This window comes from Phascolarctos cinereus, unplaced genomic scaffold (assembly GCF_003287225.1).
Source record: "Phascolarctos cinereus isolate Bilbo 61053 unplaced genomic scaffold, phaCin_HiC Scaffold_2;HRSCAF=192, whole genome shotgun sequence".
In the NCBI taxonomy this organism is placed as follows: domain Eukaryota; kingdom Metazoa; phylum Chordata; class Mammalia; order Diprotodontia; family Phascolarctidae; genus Phascolarctos; species Phascolarctos cinereus.
The window spans coordinates 24,769,210-24,791,409 of record NW_027555625.1 but is presented as its reverse complement, the minus strand read 5'-3'; the positions used below and the strand labels follow the sequence as shown (position 1 = coordinate 24,791,409).

Below are 22,200 nucleotides of genomic sequence, written 5' to 3'. Positions count from 1 at the left end.
ACTTTGAAATCCTTAAATCCCTTGTAAATTTTGGCTTCTTCCTCTCCTCCTCCTCCTCCTTTTTTCTTTTTCTTCTTTTTCTCCTCCTCCTCTTCCTTCTCCTCCGTCTCCTTCTTCAGTTTCTTCTCCTTCCTCTCCTCCTCCTCCTCTTCTCCTCCTTCCTCTTCCTCTCTTCCTCCTCTTTCTTCTTTCTTTTTCCTCTTCTATCTCTTCCTCTCCTCCTCCTCCTTCCTCTTCTTCTCTTTCTTCCTCTTCCTCTCCTCCTCCTCTTTTTTCTTTTTCTTCTACTTCTTCCTCTCCTCCTCCTTCTTTCTTTTTTCTTTTCCTCCTCCTCCTCTTCCTTCTCCTCCTTCTCCTTCATTTTCTTCCCCTTCTTCCTCTCCTCCTCCTCCTCTTCTCCTTCTTCCTCCTCTTTTTTCTTCTTCTTCTACTACCTCTTCCTCTCCTCCTCCTCCTCCTTTCTTTTTCTTCTCCTCCTCCTTCTTCTATTTCACTTTTAGGTGACTCTCATTGTTAGGTAGATTATCCTTATATCTAGGTGGAATCTGCCTTCCTGAAACATACACTCACTGCTCCCAGTTCTGTCCTTTGGGTTCCAGCACAGCCCATCCAGTCCCGCTTGCACACGATGACCATCATGTCTCCCATAAGTCTTCCCCAGTACAAATATCCCCAGTGGCTTCTACTATGACTCCATAGCTCCTAAGATGACATTATCTACAGTCTCTTCACTGTGCTCATCACCCTTCTCTGGACAGGCTCCAGCTTGTCAACATCCTTCGTAAAATAAAACAAGCCAGGTTCATTCTGAGATTCCATTCCCATGACTCATCTCCTGGGCCCACCCCATTCTTATTCTTATCTTCATTTTCATTTTCCAGGCTTCTCCTTCCTTCTGGTAGGCTAGAATTCAGTTCAGAAGTGGGAGAGAGATGTGTGAGGTTTCAAAAAAGGTCTGGAGCTATTCAGGAACCGGAGAAATGGGGAGCAGGCCTCTGTCCACTTTTCCTTCTGAGACACTGACCCTGTCTTTTCTACTTCCTGAGTGGGGATTATTTTTCAGGGTTGAGCTCATCCCTTCATGTTCCATTTCCACCCCAGATGAACCCAGCACCCCCACCATTGCCTCCCCTGCTCATCTTCAGGAAGACACAAAAGTCATCTTCAACTGTTCGACCCCCTATGTGTGTCCCGAGGATGGAACCCCCCTCTCCTGGCACGGTCAGGATCCTGTCCACTCCAACACTAGCCAGCTCCAGGTACTGGCGCCCACTGGTGTCACCTACCAACAAAGCCTCAGCGTTGCCTTATCCTGGCGTGACCACGGCCGGATGCTGACCTGCCAGTTCTCTGCTGCCGGGAAGCAGAGTCAGAAGCAGATCCACCTTCAGGTGCAGTGTGAGTGACACCTGATGCCCTCTTTCAGGCCCTGGGGGCTCAGCTTTGGGGTCCCTTAGGCCTTATGTGTTCCTTTATTCCTCTGCCTCTCTAGGTAAATATCTCTGGGATTGCCATCCCTTTACTGGAAAAAAGATTCTATCACCTCTCAGATTATTGTAAACTGGAGACCCAAGCACAGCTAGGCCTTTCCAGGTTGATGGTTTACATCTTTCCTCAGGTGGGGCAGTGGTGGAAGATAAAGAACCGATCTTGCCTTGCTTAAAAAACAGCAAAAAAACCTCCAAAAAGCTTTTCCTATTGCTGCTGAATTTGAATTAAAAAAAACATTGGCTAACTAAAAAATTAAATTAACTAAATCTAGTGAACTATTTATTAACTAACAAAAAAGGTTAGTTCTATAGGTAAAGGTAAAGTAAGCCAAGTGGAGATGCGTAATTTAAAATCAGTCATAAAGACAAATGAGCCATTTAAAAATTTTTTTTTGAGATAGATGAGGGAGAAGACCAGGTCTCTACCCTCAGGGAGGCCACAGTCTACTTGTGGAACTCTAGGTTTTTTGTAAGGTACAGGACTAGCCTTCCCAACACTGTTATTGCCTTCTAGGCATTTTGTCTGTAATTCAGGAGCTGCCTGTTGGGGGAGGTGGGATGGGGGGAGGGGTGGATTGTGGTACCTGGGCCACTGTCTTGTGCTTGAATAGTTTAGATGAAGAAAATGGCTTAAAAGGGAATTGTGCACAATTTTGTACTCAGTTACCCTTTTACTAGGAGATTGGAAAGGCAGCTTAAAAAAACCAGCCTAGCATGACATTTATTTGAATTACTTATTATTACATTCAGATCAGTGCCATACAATTGGAGGCAAGATTTAAAGAATCATTCAACACCTAGGTACGATTTGGTACCTTTCTCACTGACCCTTAAGTGTTGCCAATCATTGCCTCATCTAAGAGTGCTTTCTCTCACACTTCCTTGGGACCCACCCTAACCTTTTGCTGACATACTGAGCTATCCACAGTTTCTGAGGGACTACCTCAGTGTCACTGGGAGGCTGTTCTAGACCTCCCATTCCCCTGCTTATTATTTATCTGACTCCTTGTTTGCAGCTTTTTTGAGGGTCACTCTGCTCTTCCAGGAGCTCTGCTCTGCCCTTGCCATCACTTTTTCTCAAGGTGCAACAGAAATAGAAAAATTATACAGCAACAAAACAAAACAATATAACTGCCCCAAAACCCACCCTCCTAAAAATCCCATGAAGTGTCTTTTCCAATCAGAGAAGGGTTTTCCAATTCAAACACTATTTTATTTTATTTTTTAATTTTATTAATTCATTTTGATTTATCAACAATCACTTCCATATACTTTTGAGTTTAAAATTTCTCTCCCCCTTCCTCCCTACCACCCTCCCCAAGACGGCGCACAATCTCATAAAGGCTATACAGTTATGTTACTATTAAACGTATTTTCACATTAGTGAAGTTATAAGTAAAAATTAAAACCAATAGGAGGAACCATTAGAAAGAGGAAACAAAACTCAACAGAAGAGAAAAAAAATGAAAGCGATTCAACTTCCATAGTTCTTTCTTTGGATGTGGATAGCATTTTGCATTACGAGGCCTCTGGGGATGTCTTAGATCCTTGTATTTCTGAGAAGGGTTAAGTTTATCAATCTTAGTCATTGCACAACGTGGCTGTTATTATGTACAAAGTTCTCTTGGTTCTGTCACTTCACTCAGCATCAGACCATACAAGTCTTTCCAGGTTTTTCTGAAGTCAGCCTGTTCATCATTTCTTATAGCACAATAGTATTCCATTATATTCATATATCACAGCTTGCTCAGCCATTCCCCAATTGGTGGGCATCCTCTCAATGTCCAATTCTTTGCCACCACAAAAAGAGCTGCTATGAATATTTTTGTACTTGAGGGTCCTTTTTCCATTTATATGATCTCTTTGGGATACAGCCCTAGAAGTGCTATTGCTGGGTCAAAGGGTATGCACATTTTTACAGCCCTTTGGGCATAGTTCCAAATTGGTCTCCAAAACTGTTGGATCATTTCACAACTCCACCAACAATGCATTAGTGTTCCAATTTTCCTACATCTTCTCCAGCATTTATCATTTTCCTGTTTTGTCATGTTGGCCAATCTGATAGGTGTGATGTGGTTCCTCAGAGGTGTTTTGATTTGCATTTCTCTAATCAATAATGATTTAGAGCATTTTTTCCAATATGACCATAGATCAAACACTATTTAAAAAAATATTTTTAATTGATATTTGCTGTTTCTTCCATAACCATAGTTATCTTCTTCCCCCTTCCAGAGAGTCATCCCATATGATAAATAATGTTTTTTAGAGAGAGGGAAAAAAAAGTTGGTACAATGGTTCAATCATTGAGAGAGTCTGAAAATGTGTAATGTGTGACACTGTGGACAGTGACACTACTACAATGATTTTTGCTCTCCCTTCTCCCCTCCGTGATATCAGCCTTATACTATTAAAGAACACCATTAAACAGGCTCTTAGCACATCCAATTACTTTACTCTGGATGCAGAGTGCTGTTTTAAAGGGCCTTTTATGGCACAATGAATAGAGTACTGGGCTTGGAATCAGGAAGACTCCTCTTCATGAGTTCAAATCCAACCTCAGACACTTACCAGCTGTGTGATCCTGGGCAAGTCACTTAACCCTGCTTGCCTCATTTTCTCATCTGTCAAATGAGCTAGAAAAGGAGAGGTAAACCACTCCAGTAACTTTCCCAAGAAAACCTCCAAAATTGGGTCATGAAGAGATGGACACAACTGAACAACAAAATTAGCTCTTTTCACAAATTTGAGTTGAAATCCTACATAGTATTTCTAAACAGATATTGAGTGACTTGCATGCCAGAAGATGACCGATTCATCCATGAAACAGAGAACAAAATGAGATTGCTTAGAATTAAGTACTCTTAAGTGGAAACAGGAGTCCAGAAGAGGGAGAGCTCTGCTCGGGCGGGGATCATCTGGGAAAGCTTCTTGGAGGAGTGGATTGGCAGCCAGACCTATTCAAGAGCAGCCTATGTAACAGGGAATAAGATGAGTAGAGGAGAGGGGGGAAGGCGCTTCAGTGGTGCTGCAGGTCAGGATATTGGTACAGCTTGGAGGAGGGCTTGGAGAACCAATGACCTCTTCCTCCCCCCAAATTCCCACACCTGTTGCAGGCAAGGACGCTGTGGTGCAGACCTGGGGCAGCATGGATTAACTCTGCCCTCAGGTGGTTCACTCTGGGAGCCCACTATGGACCGATTGAGAAAGAGGGGTACAGAAGTCGTTTTTAAGACTCAGTAAGCCAGAAGCTTAATGGTTAGAAGGGAGAACTGAGGGGACCCAGAGCAAAGGCACAATCAGTCTGAGTTAACTGGGGAGAGCTTTCTGGAAGAAGGGAATTTGTATAAAGAAGAGGGACATGGGTTACGAGGAGGAGGAGTGACACTCTCAGCTCCACCAATCTCACCATCTGTCCTCGCCATTTGATGGACTCTGCTCCTTAGTCCTTCTCTTCTTTCTTTCTAGATGCCCCCAGAGGAGTGGAGGTCTCCCTAAGGCCCTCCCAGCAGAACATCCACCTGGGAGATTCCTTTGCCCTCACCTGTCACATCAATGGCAGCCATCCTGAGCCCACTGCCTTCAGGTGGTTTAAAAATGGCGACCTCTACAATGCCAATCAAAAAGTGCTCCAGGTGAGCAAGGCCACATGGGAGGACCACGGGCACTACTCCTGCGAGGCTCAGAATGTGGTGGGCACTGGAGCAGCTGCCCCCATCACTGTCCCCATCTTTGGTGAGTTCCTCTAACCAGTGTTTTTGATATTATGAACCATGGTCCTCTTGGATTCTGGAACATTCATCTCTGCTAGGACCTGCTGTGGGTGAGCCACGTTGGGCTGACCTGGGAAATGGGTTGAGTCTGTCCCCTCTACTGGGTGGGATCTCAGTCCCTTTCTGTCACCTCAGCCTTGCCAATGAGCTAAGAACTGGTCCTTGGTTCAGGAGGTAGGGAGAATTGCAGCAGGATGAGAGACTTGAGGGTAAGCTGGTGCTGGTACCTGGTGAGGTAGGAGAGGCGCATGGGTGAGGTTTCGATCAACGGGCCCAGACTATGTAGTGGGGTTAGGGTTAGATTTTAATTAATTTAACGAGCATTGACCCTTTGCCTACTGAGTGCAGAGTGCTGTCTGGGTCACTGGGGGACATGTACTGGACTTAGGACTGACAGAGAAGAGCAGATTTGAACTCAGGTTAGACCAGGGTTCAAATCCTGTTCTTGCCACTTAACTAGGAAGACCCCTTGAAGGCAGGGGCTGTTTCTTTGGCCTCTTGGTATTCCCAGCACTTGGCAGGGTGACTGGCATAGAATCAGAGCTTAATAAGTAGTTCTTGGGCCCCTACTGGGCTGGGAGTCTGGAAGACTCATCTTCATGAGTTCAAATCTGGCCTCAGACACTCACTAGCTGTGTGACCCTGGGCAAGTCCCTTAACCCATTTGCCTTGGTTTCCTTGTCTGTAAAATGCGATGGAGGAGGAAATGACAAACCACGCTAGTATTCGGTATCCAGTATATCCAATATCTAAGAAAACCCCAAATGAGAGTTGGAAATGACTGAAAAATGACTGAACAACAAAGTCATTATTGAATTATGTCGAAATGAAAGCACTTTGAGAATGTGCCCTGGCATGCGCTTGATTGAATTATAAGATTGGATCAATTCCCACCAAACCCTAAAAAATTGGGGCAATTGAATATCCTTGGAGCTCAGGCCACATAGTTCAGCCCTGGCAGAGCATAGAACTGGGTCTGGGGAAGCAGCGGAGAGTGCTGAGGTCCTGTTGCTTGGACTCAGTCTGTCACAGATCCTCAGTCCCTGCCCTCACAGAACCCCTGGGCTTATGGGACAGACACAGGCTCTGCCCCTGGGGAGCTCTCAGCCTCAGAGATCCTGCCTGGCCCCTTCCCTCCCTCATCCTGTCCCCTCCTGTCCCCTTAGATCCGCTGATCCGAGTGCACCCACCTGGGAACATCCAGGAAGGGCAGGCAGTGACTCTCACCTGCACCCTGCCTGCGGGGGAGCAGCAGAACGTCTCCTACAGCTGGTTCAAGAACAACGTATGGATCGAGGACTTGGCAGCCCAGACCCTGGTGTATGCTCAGGTCAGCAGTGCCGACACTGGCTTCTACTTCTGCCAGGTGCAGAACTCCAAGGGCGTCAAGGCCTCCCCACCGGTTAACCTCGTGGTCACCTGTGAGTCGCCCTCATCCCGGGCAGGGGTTGGGGCCTGAAAGGGTGGGGCGGGCCCTTTGGCAGCTAAGGGATGCGCTGTGACATTCTCCATCTTCCTGGTGGCAGCCCTGTGTTGTGGAGACAGCCCTGGGCTTGGTGTCAGGAAAACCAGGTCCCTCCCTGTCTCTTCCAGAGTGCCTGTGTGACCTCGGGAAAGTCACTTTTCTCTGGGGATCAGTTTCCTCATCTGTAAAATGAGAGGAGTTTGCTGTTTGTAAGCTTTTTTGGCCTCCAGATCCATGATCACAGATCAATAGCTTCACTCAGCCTCATTCCTGGGCCTTCTGCACTTTCCAAACTGTTTCTCTCCCTAGCACCACCCTCACCTTCCCCATCCTACCCCATCATAGCATGGTTCCTAGGGTGACTTCCAATGGTGATATTCTGTGATTCTGTGACTCAGCAGTGGTACAGCCTTGAGAAAAACACTTATCTTCTCAGCCTCAGTTTCCATCAGTGAAAGGGGATAAAAATGCTTCAATTTCCTGCCTCACAGAATTTCTGTGGAAAAACAGAGTTATATGAATAAGTATGTAGATATAGAGGGTGTCCCAAAAGTCTTGGTGCAGCTTTAAGCTATTTAATTATCCACATTGTGTGTGTGTGTGTGTGTGTGTGTGTGTGTGTGTGTATCTTCTCTCTAATATGATGTTCTCTTTAAATGGCCATCATAATCCTTCATAAATATAAGGGCATCTTGGGGACCCTATAGGAGGCAGCAGCCACGGGTCTTCCAAGCCCAAGACAGGTGAGGGGTAGGGAAGCCAGTAACTGTCCTAGGAGAAGTCCTGTAAAGCTTCCTGGAGGAGGTGTGATGGGATGTTAGCCACCATCCTTCCCCTAATGCTGAGCCTTCCTCTGGGCCCCTGGACCAGGCCAGATGTTCTCACTGAGCTCTTGTCTCTAACCTGTGCAGATTCACCGAGGGTCCCCGTACTCACCTCCTTCCTGGAAACACAGAGGGGCCAGAAAGCCATCATCCACTGCTCTGTGGACAGTGAACCCCAGGCCAAGCTGACCCTTTGGCATGGTGGCCAGCTGCTGGCCTCCTCCAGTTCCCAGGATGCACCCAGTCAACGCTTCAGTGTCTCTAGTGGCTACAACTCCCTGCGTCTGATTATTCGAGGACTGGACACTGATGATGGTGGGGACTACCAGTGTGAGGCCACGAATGCCCTCGGAAAGGCCACCTCCAGCCATGACCTCAGCACTAACAGTAAGGCTGGCACTGAGGCTGGGGGGTGGTGGGGTAGCCATGGGGAGGGCCTCAGAAATGTTGCTGGGGATATTCACTCTGGACTGTCTTCTGAGAATCTCAAAGGCCTTCCTAGAGGTAGCTCTTCTTGTATATACTGAGTAAACTCTAGAACTTGGATTAATCATTAAGACCTGGCCTCTATTTGGAACTAAAAAAAGGTGCCCTGAACAGAAAGGAAAGTTCATTTAAATTTAAAAAAAAAAGATGGGGAGAGGAGAAATCTCAGAAGGCTTCTTGGGGTAGGCAGTACAGAGTTAAGGTCAAGGTGGCCTGAAGTGGGTAGAGTCTCAGAGGCAGGAAGTTGGGATTTTCATGAGCTGATTGACATGGTCCCTGACCCTTTCCCCTTCATTCTCCATAGCAGCCTGGGTAGGAATTGATCCCACGGCCGAGGTGGTAGAGGGCGAGGAAGTGACACTGAGCTGTGTGGCTGCCCAGGGTGACCAGCCCTATGCCCTCTACACCTGGTACCGGAATGGAGAGTGGCTGAAGGACGGACCCCTTAGCTTCCTCACCTTTCCCAAGGTGCTCAGCGCCAACGCAGGTTCCTACCACTGCCGGGCCCAGGACAGCCTGGGCAGCAGCCGGACCTCGCCTCCTGCTGCCCTTACGGTTCTCTGTGAGTGTGCCCCAAGACTCTGGGGATGGGGAATCCTCTTAGCCTCCCTGCCTCCACCCATCCAATGTCACCTACTGAGCACCCACTAGGTGCCTGGGCTTATGTCAGACACTGGTGGGGGTCTGGAGAGTGGGGGAGGGGGCAAGGGAAGACTCTGGTGCTGTCTTCCGGGAGCTCACAGACTAGTTTAATTCACTTAAATTCAGCAAGCATTGATTCTATGTCTGTTATGTGTCAGGAGCATTGTATGCCGGTTTTGAGGAAAGAAAAGCAAAAACTGGCCTCTACCCCCAAGGAGCTCATGATGGAATGAGGGGCATAACATGCAAATAACCGCATACAGACAAGATGCAGAGATGAGATGAATGAGGGCAATCTCGGAGGGAGGGACTTAGCATTAGGGGGGTTGGGAAAAGCTGCTTGCAGAAGGTGGGAGTTGAATTGAGTCTAGAAGGAGTCCAGGGAAGTCAGGAGGCAGAGGTGAGGCAGGTCGGCATTCCAGGTGTGAGGGACAGCCACGGAAAAAGTGAGGAGTTGGGACATGTCATGGGTAGCAAGGTAGCCAGATAACAAAGCACATGTGTGTGCGTGTGTGCGTGTGTGGCACATATCAACTGAGTCTGACAGGAAAACAGCCACCACCTCACATCTCCATTGCCTTTTCTCTGCTCACAGACCCCCCACGCCAACCCACGCTCACCGCCTTGGTAGACATGGAGGCTGGTAGGCTGGGCCTCCTCTTGTGCAGAGTGGAAAGTGACCCACCGGCTGATCTGAGGCTGCTCCGAGGAGACCAGCTTGTGGCCACCTCTCAGGGTGGGTGTGGAGGTGGGCAGCGCCATCCCCGGGCTCAGGCAACCTCCAGTCCCAATTCCCTTCGTGTGGAGATCCGTGATGTGGTGCTGGAGGATGAAGGGGAGTACACGTGTGAGGCCACCAATACCCTTGGCAATTCCACGGCCTCCGTGGCCTTTGAAGCCCAGAGTGAGTGTTTGGGAAGATGGTCTCAGGGAGTTGGAGAGATGGATGTTTGGGTGGATTGATGAAGAGATGGAATGGGGGACCAAGGACAGCGAGTTAGGAATAGTCTAGGGGGAAGGAGGAGGGGGCTTAGTGGGGAGGACGGGTGCTAGTGTGGCCATAGCCATGGGGTCAGTACTTGGGAGAATGAGTCCTGGTGAATCCAAGGGACATCTGAATGAGGCTGAGCAACGTTACAGCCTTGGACTGAACTATCTGTGGACCTAGCAAAAAAAAAGTGGTCCTAGGTAAAGAGGAACGTGTCTAGAATGCGTTTTAGTATGCTCGGGGTGTTCCTTCATTTCCTCATTTGTAAAATGGGCTGTTGAATTAGATTGCTATGGTCAAATTGCAAAGGACCTTCCAGTCCTAACATTGCATGGCGCAAATGTCCAGGCTTGATACTGACGAGCTATGGCGTCTTATCAGCACTCATGTGTGAGCTGGGTGATGGGCTTCCTGCGTGGAGGAAGAGGGATCGACAAAACCCGTGCTATCTCTGAGCTCTCTTGGGCACAGTCATGGAGGCCAGGGGAGAGAGGACATGGTTGTGAGTCTGATCTTTTGTGGCTGGGAGGACCGGACATAATTAGGTGTGGAGGCAGGAGGATGATCCCCATGACCTTCACTTCAGGCATCCTTGACTCCATGACTTTGATCTCCTCCCTAGCTACCCGTCTGCTCATCTTTCCATCGGCCACTGTGACAGAAGGTGACAAGGCCAATCTGACCTGTGTTGTGAGCCGGGAGTCAAACAGCAGTCCTACGAACCTCACTTGGTACCGGGATGGGGCCGAGTGGGCCCAGAGGTCACAAGAAGCTGTGATTCTTCAACCTGTGGTTAGGACAGATGCTGCCCTTTACTCCTGCCACGTCAGCACCGAAATAGGGGAGAGGCGCTCCCCTGCAGTGGCCCTGCATGTGCTGTGTGAGTGAAGAGCACAGGAGCAAATTAGGCATGGGTTAGAATCTGGATGGAGAAGGTAGACTGGGGTGGGGAGGGTGAAGAGGGATAGAGTGACTGGGAGGATGAGGCTTGGTCTGAGGCTAGCTCTGGCAGTGGATGGGCCAGGCTCAGGCTATCTGAGTGTGGTTTAGGGCACAGTCAAGACATGAAGCGTTGGCCAGCTGTGGTGTTTGGGGTGAGCTGTGTCAGGGAAGGGGTTTAGGCCAGGGGAGTATCCCTGGGATTAATTGCCTATGTTAATCGTGATTTTAATTTTATCGTTGTAGTGCAGATGTTCTTTTTCCCATTTAAGAGATGAGGAAACAGGCTTAGAAAGGTTGAGGACTTGGCCAGTGGTCACATAGTGTGCAATAGTGCCAAGAAAAGCACTAGCTTTGGAGTAAGACCTGACTTTGAGTCTCCCCTTCGTCTACTGACTAGCCATGTGACCCTGGGCAAGTCTCTTAGCCCTGTTTGGCTCAGCTTCCTCATCTGTCAAATGAGTTGGAGAAGGAAGTGGTAAACCGCTCCAGCATTTTTGCCAAGAAAACCCCAAATGAGGTCATGAAGAGTCGGACGTGACTGAACGATGACTTTTTTGGATATGTTTCCTTCCTCTCTAGAAGGAGGGTGTTGGATGAGATGACCTCTGATGGTCTGTAATTCTGGCCTAGGATGTGGGGGATAGTAGGGAAGTCTTTCAGGATGTAGAGGGTTTGGCTGGGATTAGGGTGGGCCAGTCTGGAACATGGCGCTGGGCTTGGGGAGTTGCTAGAATGTGGGTTGGAGCTTAGCTTGGGCTGTGTTGTAGTTATTCTTAGGCTATGATGAGGGTATGGGGTTGGGGAGGTGGCCTAATCCTATCTCTCTTCCCCCCCTCCAGACCCTCCAGATTCCCCCCAGCTCTCTGCCTTCCTGGACACCACCGGGGGCCGAGTGGCCGTGTTCCGCTGCACCGTTGACAGCAGTCCCTCTGCATCAATGACCCTGTTCCATGGTGAGGAGCTGGTGGCTTCCAGCCTTGGCTCCAGGGCTTCGGAGGGCAGGCAGCTCTGGGTACAAGCCAGCCCTAACTCCCTGAGGGTGGAAATCAAGGACCTGAGACTAGAAGACACTGGGAACTATAGATGCCAGGCCACTAATGCTCATGGCTCAGCCTCCACCACGATTTTTTTTCAAGTTCATGGTGAGTGTGTCTCTCCTCTCTCCCTTGGTCCTTTCTTCTAGGCAACTGAGAGGTGAACTTGGAGTTAGGAAAGATTTTCCTCTAGCACACACTAACTGCATGGCCAGGAGGAAAATCACTTTACATGTCTGCGCCTCAGTTTCTGTAACTAAAATGGGCTAGCAATACTTGTACTTTACCGAGTTTTTGGGTAATTAAATAAATTGGGTAATTAAATAAAATAATGTATGTAAATTACCCAGTGCTTAGCATAGTGCCTGGCACACAGTAGGCACTTAATAAATATTCATTGGTTGATTGATTTTTTTTATTGGATCTGTGAGGGAGAGCAGTCAGAGAAGTACATGGAAAGGGTGGCTTGGGGCGCAGTGTTATTAGACAGGAGGGCTAATATGTGAGAGAGACACGGCCAGGATGAAGGGGAGTTTGCTCAGTAAGTAGTTCACCTATGGGAGATGTTTACTACAAGGAGACAGGAGAGCTTCTAACGCACATTTGACAAGCATCTGAATGACTAATAAAAGTGCTCAAAACAGCAGGACTAAAGATGATCCCTGGAGCACCGCATCATAGACCTTTCCAGGTATCCCTGGAGCACTCTGTTGTAGGCCTTTCACGTTAGCCCTGAACCTCTAATCATTTCCAGCCATTCACTGAATTCACATTAGGACTCTCCTTTTTGTTTTGTACGTCATTTGGCTGGTAGATGGAGAAATTCTGAGGATTTACCAAAGGCTTTTACCCAGGCTTTTCCAAAGCAGTTAGCAAGGTCTCTCATACTACTCTGGTAAACATGACGAAGAAAGGTGGGCTCATGAACAATGATCCATCTAGGGGAATTCCTTTTTTTTTTTAAATATGAGGGAATTGGGGTTAAGTGACGTGCCCAGAGTCACACAGCTAGCAAGTGTTCTGTGTCTGAGCTAGGGGAATTCTGAAGCTCAAGACCAGAACCAAGCCTACTTATTTCTCCAATTTTTAGCCCAGAGCTGGGCACATAAGCAGGTTTTCAACTTGTCCTACAAGCAATAGCGCATTAGGCTAGAAGCCAAGGTAATATCTGTCAAAGTGAGACTGTGAGTATATATGGAAATAACGACTTAAAAGGCAAGTCACTAGGCAGCACTAGTATACGTAATATAAATCTCCAATTTATAGAGAAGGAAACTGAGTCAGGGGTCATAAAGCTAGTAAGTATCTGAGTCAGTATTTGCTATTAGGTCTTTGACCCCAGCTCCTGTTCATCACCAAGCTGCCCCTTTTTACAACCTGTGTGACCTTGGGAAAGTCATTTCACTTCTTGGTATCTTTGATTCCTCTAGTGTAAAATGAGAATGTTGGACTCAAAGATCTCAGAGGTGTTCTCCCACTCTAAATCTGAGATGTTATGATTTGTGAAGAAATATGCTCTCCCCTGCAATGATAACAATCGCCACCAGGTGGCGGCAGACCACCATGTCCCAGCCCATTCAAGGCCACAGCAAACAAAAAACCCAATTTTTCTGGCATATAACTTGACTAAAATAAATCTGATTTTGAAGTAAGCATTATGACTAGAGATAAAATGATGAAGAAAATATTTTTAAAACTATGGGTCAAAAGGAGGCCTTCCATTCTTCTTTCTAATTTAGTTATCATGGAATCCCAGAGTAGGAAGGGTCAACAGAAATTGTGTGACCTGACCTCATCCCCCATGCCACAGGCCTCTTCCAGAAGCTGTTTAGCTTCTGACCGAACAGCTTTGTGACTCTGGGCTGATTTCTTAATTTCTCTGGGCTTCAGTCTCATTATTTAAAATGAAGGAGGAGGCTTATTCATTCAGCATTCATTAAGCAAAATAATCCTTTGTGCCATAATAATTCTCTCTCTCTCTCTCTCTCTCTCCTCTCTCTCTCTCTCTCTCCTTTTCTCCTTTCCTCTCCTCTTTTCTGTCTTTCTTATCTATCCCTCTCTTTCCCTTCCCTTCTCTTCTCTTCTCCTCTCCTCTCCTCTTCTCTCCAGATAAATCAATTAAAATATTTATGTAAAATAAATGCAAAGTAATTTTTGTGGTTGGGGGAGTGAGATGAGGGAACCTCTCAGGTAGGAAGTGGACCTAAACCTGAGCTTTGAAGGAAGCTGGGGATTCTGGGAGACAGAGGGAAGAAGGGGCTTTATTCCAAGCATGAGGGATGGTCTGGACAAAGACACACAAGAAGGACATGAGGTATCACGTATAAAGAATGGCAAGGATATCAGTGTAGCTGGAATGTAGCATTTAGGACTTTTAAAGTTCTTCCCAGTTCAAAATCTGTGAACCTGTAAGTTTTCCAGGAATGGGGAGCTCACTTCCTCCTGAGCCTATTTCATCTCTCTCTGTCTCTCTGTCTCTCTGTCTCTTTCTCTGTGTGTGTGTGTGTATGTGTGTGTGTGTGCGTGTGTGTGCATGCCTATTGTTTGAGATGACCTTCCTTATATTCTGCTATAATCTAACTCTCTGGAGCTGCCTCTCACAAAGAGTTCAAGGAACCACCAGGGAACTCCTTACGGGGTCCCAGCACAGCCAGGACTTACAGCAACTGCAAAGGGGATTGAGAAAAGCCACTCTGGGGACCATCCCCTCCCATCTCCTCATAAGGAAACAGGTCCAGAGAAGGGAAGCTACTTGTGTAATGTCTGACTGGGACTTCAGCCTGTCTTCTGATTCCCAGGATCGTGCTTTCCCTCTATCGCTCTTGGTTTCTTCTCATTGCAGATCCCTCGAACTCCTGTCAAGTCCTCACCTACTTCTGACTAAATCCCATCCTTTTCTAGGGACGTGTGATCTTCTGCAAATTCCCTGCCCTGCTCTCTGGCCTGGCTTTTCCTCTTTGTGAAATGGAGTGGTATTTCCCCATCCAGCTTGCTGGGTGTAGGGGGCAGGTAACATCTCATCAAGTGAGGACTGTGAGGCGCTGACCCTCTGTTCCTCCTCTTCCCCTTTCCAGCTGCTTGGGTTCAGGTTTCACCGTCTCTGGAGGTTCACGAAGGGGAGGCAGTGTCCTTGAGCTGCAAGGTGACAGGGGGGGCCCCTGATGGGACCGCCTACGAGTGGTACCGAGACAGTCGGCACCTCTCCGAGCCCACTGTGTCCACGCTCCACTTTCCCTCCATCACTGCTGAGCAGGGTGGCACCTACCACTGCCAGGCCCGGACCCCAGCGGGTGCTGCCAGTCTTGCCTCCCCTGTCAGCCTTCATGTATCCTGTAAGTACTGCCTCTGTGGTTGGGGAAGTGGAGGCAAAGAGTTGGCAGTGAAGGGCATCTGGGAAAGGGGAAGGACTGGGGGAGAGGAGAGAAAAGAGGAAGAGGAGAAGTGGGGAAGGGGAAAGAGGAGGGGATGCCAGGTGCTCTTTTAGAGAATTCAGGGCAATCTGGTGGAGGGGATGGGATCCCTGGGGGAGGGGGGAGTGGGCAATGCTTCTAGGTCACAGGAAAGGGGTCCTGAACAATTTATTCCTGGAATTCCAGAGCTCAAACCTGCAGTGATATCAGATATCAGTCTGTCCCCCAACCCCAGGGCTCCCATAAACTCTTCTTGTGCTCAGGGGTAGTTGGGGTACTTCTCCCATCCTAAGGAGGGATAGAGAGTCTTGTCTCCCTGAGGTGCCCAGAGACGAGGTACGTGAGGCAGCTGGCCAGGCTGGGGATGTCCCTTCTGCTCCTTAGCTGGCTGTGCCCATCCTCAGGAAGCCAGAACCTGGGTCTGAGAGACCAAGAGCTTAGGAGAAGAGTCCACGGAGTGGGTTCCTCTTGGCCCATGTTGTACATCTCTCTTCCCCGCTCCTCTGCTCTCCCCACACAGACCCCCCACGACAGCCTACCCTCACTGCCTTGTTAGAATTGGAGGCTGGGAGGTTGGGCCTCATCCTGTGCCAAGTGGACAGTGATCCCCAGGCCCAGCTGAGGCTGCTGAGGGGCAGCCAGCTCCTGGCCTCCTCCCAGAGCAGGGTTGGAGTTGACTCTCCCCGAGTTACTCGAGCCTTCAATGTCCTCCGTGTGGAGATCCCGAATGTGGTGCTGGAGGATGAAGGAGAGTACACCTGCGAAGCCAGCAACGTCCTTGGGAATGCCACAGCTTCTGTGGCCTTCAGTGCCGAAAGTGAGTGAGCATGTGTGCGTGTGTGTGGGGGGGAGGAGGGTCATAGGATGATTTTTTAAAAATCTGTATTTGTGGTTTCATTGGTGTACAGAACTCTGAGTTAGAAAACTGCTCCTACTGATGTAGACACATGGTCTGCAGTCTAGTCTTGGAGAAGTGCTCGGGACCTGAGAGTTTGAAGCACTTGCCCACAAATAAAGACAAAACTAAACAATCAGAGAAATAGTAATTACTAATGGGTAGGCGGAGCCAATATAATAAAAATGACAATTCTACCTAAACTAATTTACTTACTCAGTGTCATAGCGATCAAACTACCAAATAATTGTTTTATAGAGCTAGAAAAAATAGCAACATTCATCTGGAGGCGCAAAGGAGAATCAGTGAAAAATGTGTAGGAAGGCAGTCAAACAGTTCTTCAATAGTTCCAGATATGTCTGACTCTTCATGACCCCATTTGGGATTTTCTTGGCAAAGATACTGGAGTGTTTGCCATTTCCTTCTCCAGCTGATTTTACAGATGAGGAAACTGAGGCAAACATGGTTGAGTGACTTGCCCAGGGTCACACAGCTAGTCAGGGTCTGAGGCCAGATTTGGACTCTGGAAGATGAGTCTTTCTGACTCCAGGCGCACTGCTCTATCCACTGTGCCACCTCGTTGCACCAGATTTCAAATATAACAAAACAGTAATTGTCAAAACAATCTGGTATTGGCTAAGAAATAGAGTGGTGGATCAGTGGAAGAGATTAAGTACACAATACCGTGGTAACCATAGTGACCATAGTCATCTAGTGTTTGATAAACCCAAAGATCCAAGCTTTTGGGAGAAAAATTCACTATTTGACAAAAATTGCTGGGAAAACTGGAAAGTTTGGCAGAAACTAGACACAGACCAACATCTCACATTGTATACCAAGATAAGGTCAAAATTCATAAATGATTTAGATAGAAAAGGTGATATCATAAGCAAATTAGAGGAGTATGGAAAAACATACCTGTCAGATCCATGGAAATGGAAGTTTATGAACAAACAAGAGATAGAAAGGATTACAGGAAGTAAAATGGTTAATTTTGATTAGATGAAAATAAAAAGGTTTTACATAAACAAAACAAATATAGCCAAAATTAGAAGGAAAGCAGGACATTAGGACAAAAAATTTTAGCAAGTTTTTCTGAGAAAAGCTTCATTTATCAGGTATATAGGGAACTGAGCCAAATTTATCAAAATAAGAGCCATTGCCAAATTGATAAATGGTCAAAAGATATGAACAGGCAGTTTTCAAAGAAATTAAAGCCATCTATAGTCATATGAAAAAACGCTCTAAACCACTATTGATTAGAGAAGTGCAAATTAAAACAACTCTGAGGTGCCACCTCATCCCCGTCAGATTGGCTAATATAACAGAAAAGGAAAATGATAAATGTTGGAGAAGATGTGAGAAAATTGGGACACTAATGCACTGTTGGTAGAGTTGTGAACTGATCCAATCATTCTGGAGGAGAATTTGAAACTATTCCCAAAGAGCTATAAAACTATGCATACCCTTTGACCCAACAATACTGCTACTAAATCTGTTTCCCAAAAAGATCAAAGAAAAAGGAAAAGGACCCGTATGTACAAAAATATTTGTAGCAGCTCTTTTCGTGGTGGCAAAGAATTGGAAATTGCAGGGATGCCCATCAACTGGGGAATGGCTGAACAAGTTGTGGTATATGAATGTGATGGAATACTATTGTGTTAGAAGAAATAACAAGTGGGGTTGTTTCAGAAAAACTTGGGAAGATTTAGATGAAATGATATGAAGTGAAGTGAGCAGAACCAGGAAAAGACTGTACATAGTAACAGCAATATTGTATGGTGATCAACTGTGAAAGACTTAGCAGCTCTGATCTATGCAATGATCTACAGCAGTTCTGAAAGACCCATGATGAAAAATGCTGTTTACCTCCAGAGAGGGAACTGGTAAACTCTTGAGCGTAGATTAAAGCAGGCTTTTTCACTTAATTTGTTTATCTTGCAATATAGCTAATATCCAAATATATTTTGCATGACTTCACATGTATAATTGATATATCATATTGCCTTCTCAATGGGAGGGAGAGAATTTAGAACTCACAATTAAAAAAAATGTTAAAAAGAGCTCATTTGTCCAGGAACACAAAGCCAGTTACATCAGAAGTGAGGCTTGAATCCAGATCTTTTTTTTTTTTTGGATGACGCATTTGGGGTTAAGTGACTTGCCCAGGGTCATGCAGCCAGTAAGTGTCAAGTGTCTGAAGCCAAATGTGAACTCGTGTCCTCTTGTCTCCAAGGCCGGAGCTCTATCCACTGTCACCTAGCTACCCTGAATCTAGATCTTCTTGACTTTAAGGTTAGCTCTCTATTCCACTGCGTCTTTATTCCAGAGGAATAGCTGTTTATCATAAATAGCACATTTCAGCTCCCAGAGAGAGAAGGATGCCTGTCTTTCATTGTCTCTAGTCTCACCCTGGTTCACCTTCCCTCCCCAACAGCCGTGGTAGTGCAGGTGCTGCCCTTGCCGACCGTTCAGGAGGGCCAGGCCGTGAACTTGACTTGTGTGGTCTCAGCTACCGATGTTACCCAGCTCAACTACACGTGGTACCGGAACGGGCAGTGGGTGGCTGGAGGCCCTGGCTACTCCTCCATCTTCCTCCCCAATGTCTCTGCTGCTGATGCCACCTCTTACCGCTGTGCTGTGGACACTCACGAGGGAAGCACGCGCTTCTCCTCCTCCAAGAGCCTCACCGTTCTCTGTGAGTCCCATGGTGGGCTGGCTCCAGGGATTTTGAATTGCCTTCTGGCCTCATTTGGGGCAGGGACAGTATCTGAGAATAGGGTTTCAATTATTCTCTTCTTCATTTTGGAAACTGGGGAAATGATGTGAATATTTCATATAGAAGCAGCAACTGTGACTCATTCCAAAGCCCTTTCTGGGCTACCTTCTTATTTCATTTTTCCATCTCAGAATCTATGCTTCTTTAGTCATCTTGGCAAAGCAGGGATAGCAACATGGGTTATTCCCATTTCACAGATGGCAAAGGCAAGGCCTGGAGAGGCTGTGTGATTTGGCCAAGGCACACATCACATTAAGGGAAGCTGGGGGTCCAGATGGATTCCCAGTCTGGGATGGAAGGGGGCAGAGCTGTAGCTAGAGGTCCTGTACCTCGGGCTGGTGTGCAGAGGACAGATCAACCTCAGGGACAGTCACACTGGGGAGAAGGGGACAGGCTGCCTCCCAGAGACTCTGGAGGGAGAGAAGGCAGACCTGGAGAGAGGTACCATATGGCAAGACCCTGGGGGTGGCTCAGGGCTAGGGGCCACTAGCTCCATGTGGCAGGGTGGGCTGGTGGAAGCAGTGACGAGGTGAAGGGATGATGGTCCCTATGGGGAGGAAGCACACTCCTTTCCCTATGGTCAGTGCTCTGGGACAAAGCTCCTGTTGCCATGTGCTAGTCTGACCCTGAGGAAGGGGAGAAGACAGAGGGAGAGTGGGAAGCTTAGGACAAGATTCTGGGAGAACATTCATGGGATCATAGCCCTACCTGGTCCAACTCCTCCATTTTACAGAGGGGTAAACTGAGGCTGGGGGGGTAAGGGATTCAGAGCTAGAAAGGACCTTAGAAGCTGCTGAGTCCAAATTTCTTCATTTTACAGATAAGGAAACTGAGGCCTGATGAGCCAAAGTCACATACTAAATTGGAGGTTCCTGACTTCCAATTGAATTCTCTGTCTAGTGCTGCTTCATCCCATTATCCCTCACTCCCCCTGTCAGTCTGTGACTTCCCCTCTCTTCGACTTTCCCATCACCTCCTCCAAGAAGATCTCCCTGGTTAATGTTGCCCCTGCTCTCATTTCCTTCCCTCTAGACCCACCCCGGGCTCTGCATCTGACATCTCTGCTCGATAGCCGGGCAGGACAGCCGGCTGTGTTGTTGTGCACTGTGGACAGCCAACCTCCAGCCACACTGGCTTTGAGCTGGGCTGGTCAACTCCTGGCCTCCTCTTCCCTTGAGCAAGCCAGGCTGGGGGCTTCCTCTACCCCTAATACCCTTCGCCTTGAGCTCCAGGAGCAGAAGGCCCTCGGCAGTGGCCTCTACACCTGTTCTGCTGCGAACTCTCTGGGCCAGGCTAACACTTCCTTGGAGCTGCACCTAGAGGGTGAGCATCGGATGGGAGACAAAGCTGCAAAGCACGATGGGAAGAGTGTCTCCATCAGCCCACCCCTCTCTCTTGGCCTCTGGCCTCTGTCTCTGTCCCCTGTTTCTGTCTCCCCTGCCGAACCCTCCTCCAGACAGGCGGTTGGGTCCTCAAGGGGACTGGTTAGCAGAGATGGAAGGGGGTGGGCTGCGGGCCTGTTCTTCTCCCAGATATCTCTGGCTTCACTCTCCTGACCATCTAGAGGATCAAAGAATTTAAAGGTAGAGGTGACATTAGAGATTATTGGGATCAACCTCATTTTCAAATGAGGCAGCTGAGGCTCAGAGCAAGTGAAATGACCCAGCCAGTAAGTAGTAGGGTTAGATTCAGAACCCAGGTCCTTTGACTTTAGATCAAGAGCTCTTTTCACCGTCATTAGCCCTCTGACTTGGGATGAGATGTCCCCCTTCCCCCGATTAGTGTCCCTCAAATCATACCATGTGGGCAGATGCCTATGCTGCTTACGTCTAGGGCTTCCCTGGAATGTCTTATGCAGGACGGTCAGCGGGCTAACCCAGTGAACAAGCATTGGTTAGGTACCTACTTTTACTACCCTAGGCACTGGCCATACAAAGACAGAATGAAATAATTCCAGGACAGAAACCATGTACAACTATGGGTATATACAAAGTATAAACAGAGGAAACACAAGGTGATTTTTTTGGACGGGGAGGAGGAAGGTATTAGTGAATGGGAGGGGGAGGTGGTAAGAAAAGGTTCCCCCCTGAAACCTGGGAATCTGGGCTCCAGGCACAAAGCCTGTCCCTTCCCTCCCCAGCTAGTCTCACCTCAGCTCTGTCTCCTTGCCCTACAGTCACCAGAGTGTCCATAGCCCCGTCCAGCGAGGTGCCCGAGGGCACAGCTGTCATCCTGACGTGTGAGGACCCTGCTGCCAAGCCCCCCACCATCTACACCTGGTATCATAATGGCCGCTGGCTCCAGGAGGGGCCCGCTTACGTCCTCCAGCTCCCTGGCACCACCAGCGCCTTGGACGCTGGTGCCTACTCCTGCACTGCCCGCGATGCCCGGGGGATCCGACGTTCCCAGCCTGCCACTCTGCGACACCTATGTAAGGGGGAGGGGAGGGGAGGGGAGGGAGTCCAGTTAGAGGCAGCACTTTGGCCCGAGCCTTGTGATGCCTCGGTTCAGAGCTCGAAAGCAAAAAAAGACCTCAGGGGTCATCTAGTCCAGCACCCTCAACTCTGAGGAAACTGAGGCCCAGAGAAAGAAAGTGTAGGAACGGAACCCAGATCCTCTCACTCCAAAGCTAGACTTCTTTCTGATGCGCCAGGCCACTTGGGTGGTAATGCCTGCATGCATAGGCTTCCTATGGGTTGTGTCATTTTGGGGATGGTGCTATACTGCAGGCCCAGTGCTCTATTAGCCACCTAGCTGCCTTAAAATATTACTCTTATGTTGTATCTATTATTAGTGCCAGGCCTAGAGTCAGGAAGATCTGAGCTCAGATCTGGCCTCAGATTCTTACCAGCTGTGTGACCTTGGGCAAGTCTCTTAACCTCTCTTTGCCTCAATTACCTCATCTGTAAAATGGGGATGATAATAACACCTCCTTCGCAGGACTGTGTGAGGATCAAATGAGAGAGTAATTATAAAGTGCTTAGCACAGTGCCTGGCAGATTGTAAAGGTTAATAAATGTTATCTATTATTACTTCCTTTGATCCCATCAACATTCCTGTGAGAGAAGTGCTAAAGGTATTATGATAAACATTTTATAGGTGAGGAAATTGGTTTAGAAAACTTTCATAGCTTGCTCAGGATCATGCAGCTAAAAATGACATTAAGTGACCCCTGTATTCTGGGAGGTCATAGTTTGAGACAGGAGATAGCTTTTGTCCTGAGAAATCTTTTAGTCCAGTGAGGGAGAACCAGGCATTACCCTTGGGAAGTCCCTGGTCTGATGGCCTAGTCTGATGGGGGAGGGACCCGATCCCTGGCCTCAGGGGGTCCTCAGTCTGATGGGGGACACATAGTCCTTACTCTTGAGAGTTCCTGGTCTGATGAAGGAGATACCCAGTTCCTGCCTTGAAGGAACACCCAAATTGATGAGTAAAACAAGATGAAGGAATCAAATTTTAGGTCAATTCTGTTCAA

At 47.9% G+C, this 22,200-nt stretch overlaps 1 protein-coding gene across 4 annotated transcripts in view; it reads left to right on the top strand.

Moving 5' to 3' along the window:
* SIGLEC1 (sialic acid binding Ig like lectin 1) overlaps positions 1-22,200 on the top strand; it is a 48,439-nt gene that overhangs the window by 11,953 nt on the left and 14,286 nt on the right. For all 4 annotated transcript variants that reach the window (XR_013484421.1, XM_021001050.2, XM_021001049.2 and 1 more), the window contains exons 4-16: positions 1,102-1,398; positions 4,956-5,222; positions 6,427-6,681; positions 7,637-7,936; positions 8,340-8,597; positions 9,273-9,581; positions 10,288-10,545; positions 11,447-11,749; positions 14,716-14,973; positions 15,572-15,868; positions 18,384-18,644; positions 19,758-20,048; positions 20,902-21,156. Coding sequence is in view for 3 of the 4 variants with exons in the window: in XM_021001050.2 (XP_020856709.1) it covers positions 1,102-1,398; positions 4,956-5,222; positions 6,427-6,681; positions 7,637-7,936; positions 8,340-8,597; positions 9,273-9,581; positions 10,288-10,545; positions 11,447-11,749; positions 14,716-14,973; positions 15,572-15,868; positions 18,384-18,644; positions 19,758-20,048; positions 20,902-21,156 (3,609 nt within the window). In the remaining variant the exon portion in view is untranslated. The remainder of the gene's footprint in view (positions 1-1,101; positions 1,399-4,955; positions 5,223-6,426; positions 6,682-7,636; positions 7,937-8,339; positions 8,598-9,272; positions 9,582-10,287; positions 10,546-11,446; positions 11,750-14,715; positions 14,974-15,571; positions 15,869-18,383; positions 18,645-19,757; positions 20,049-20,901; positions 21,157-22,200) is intronic.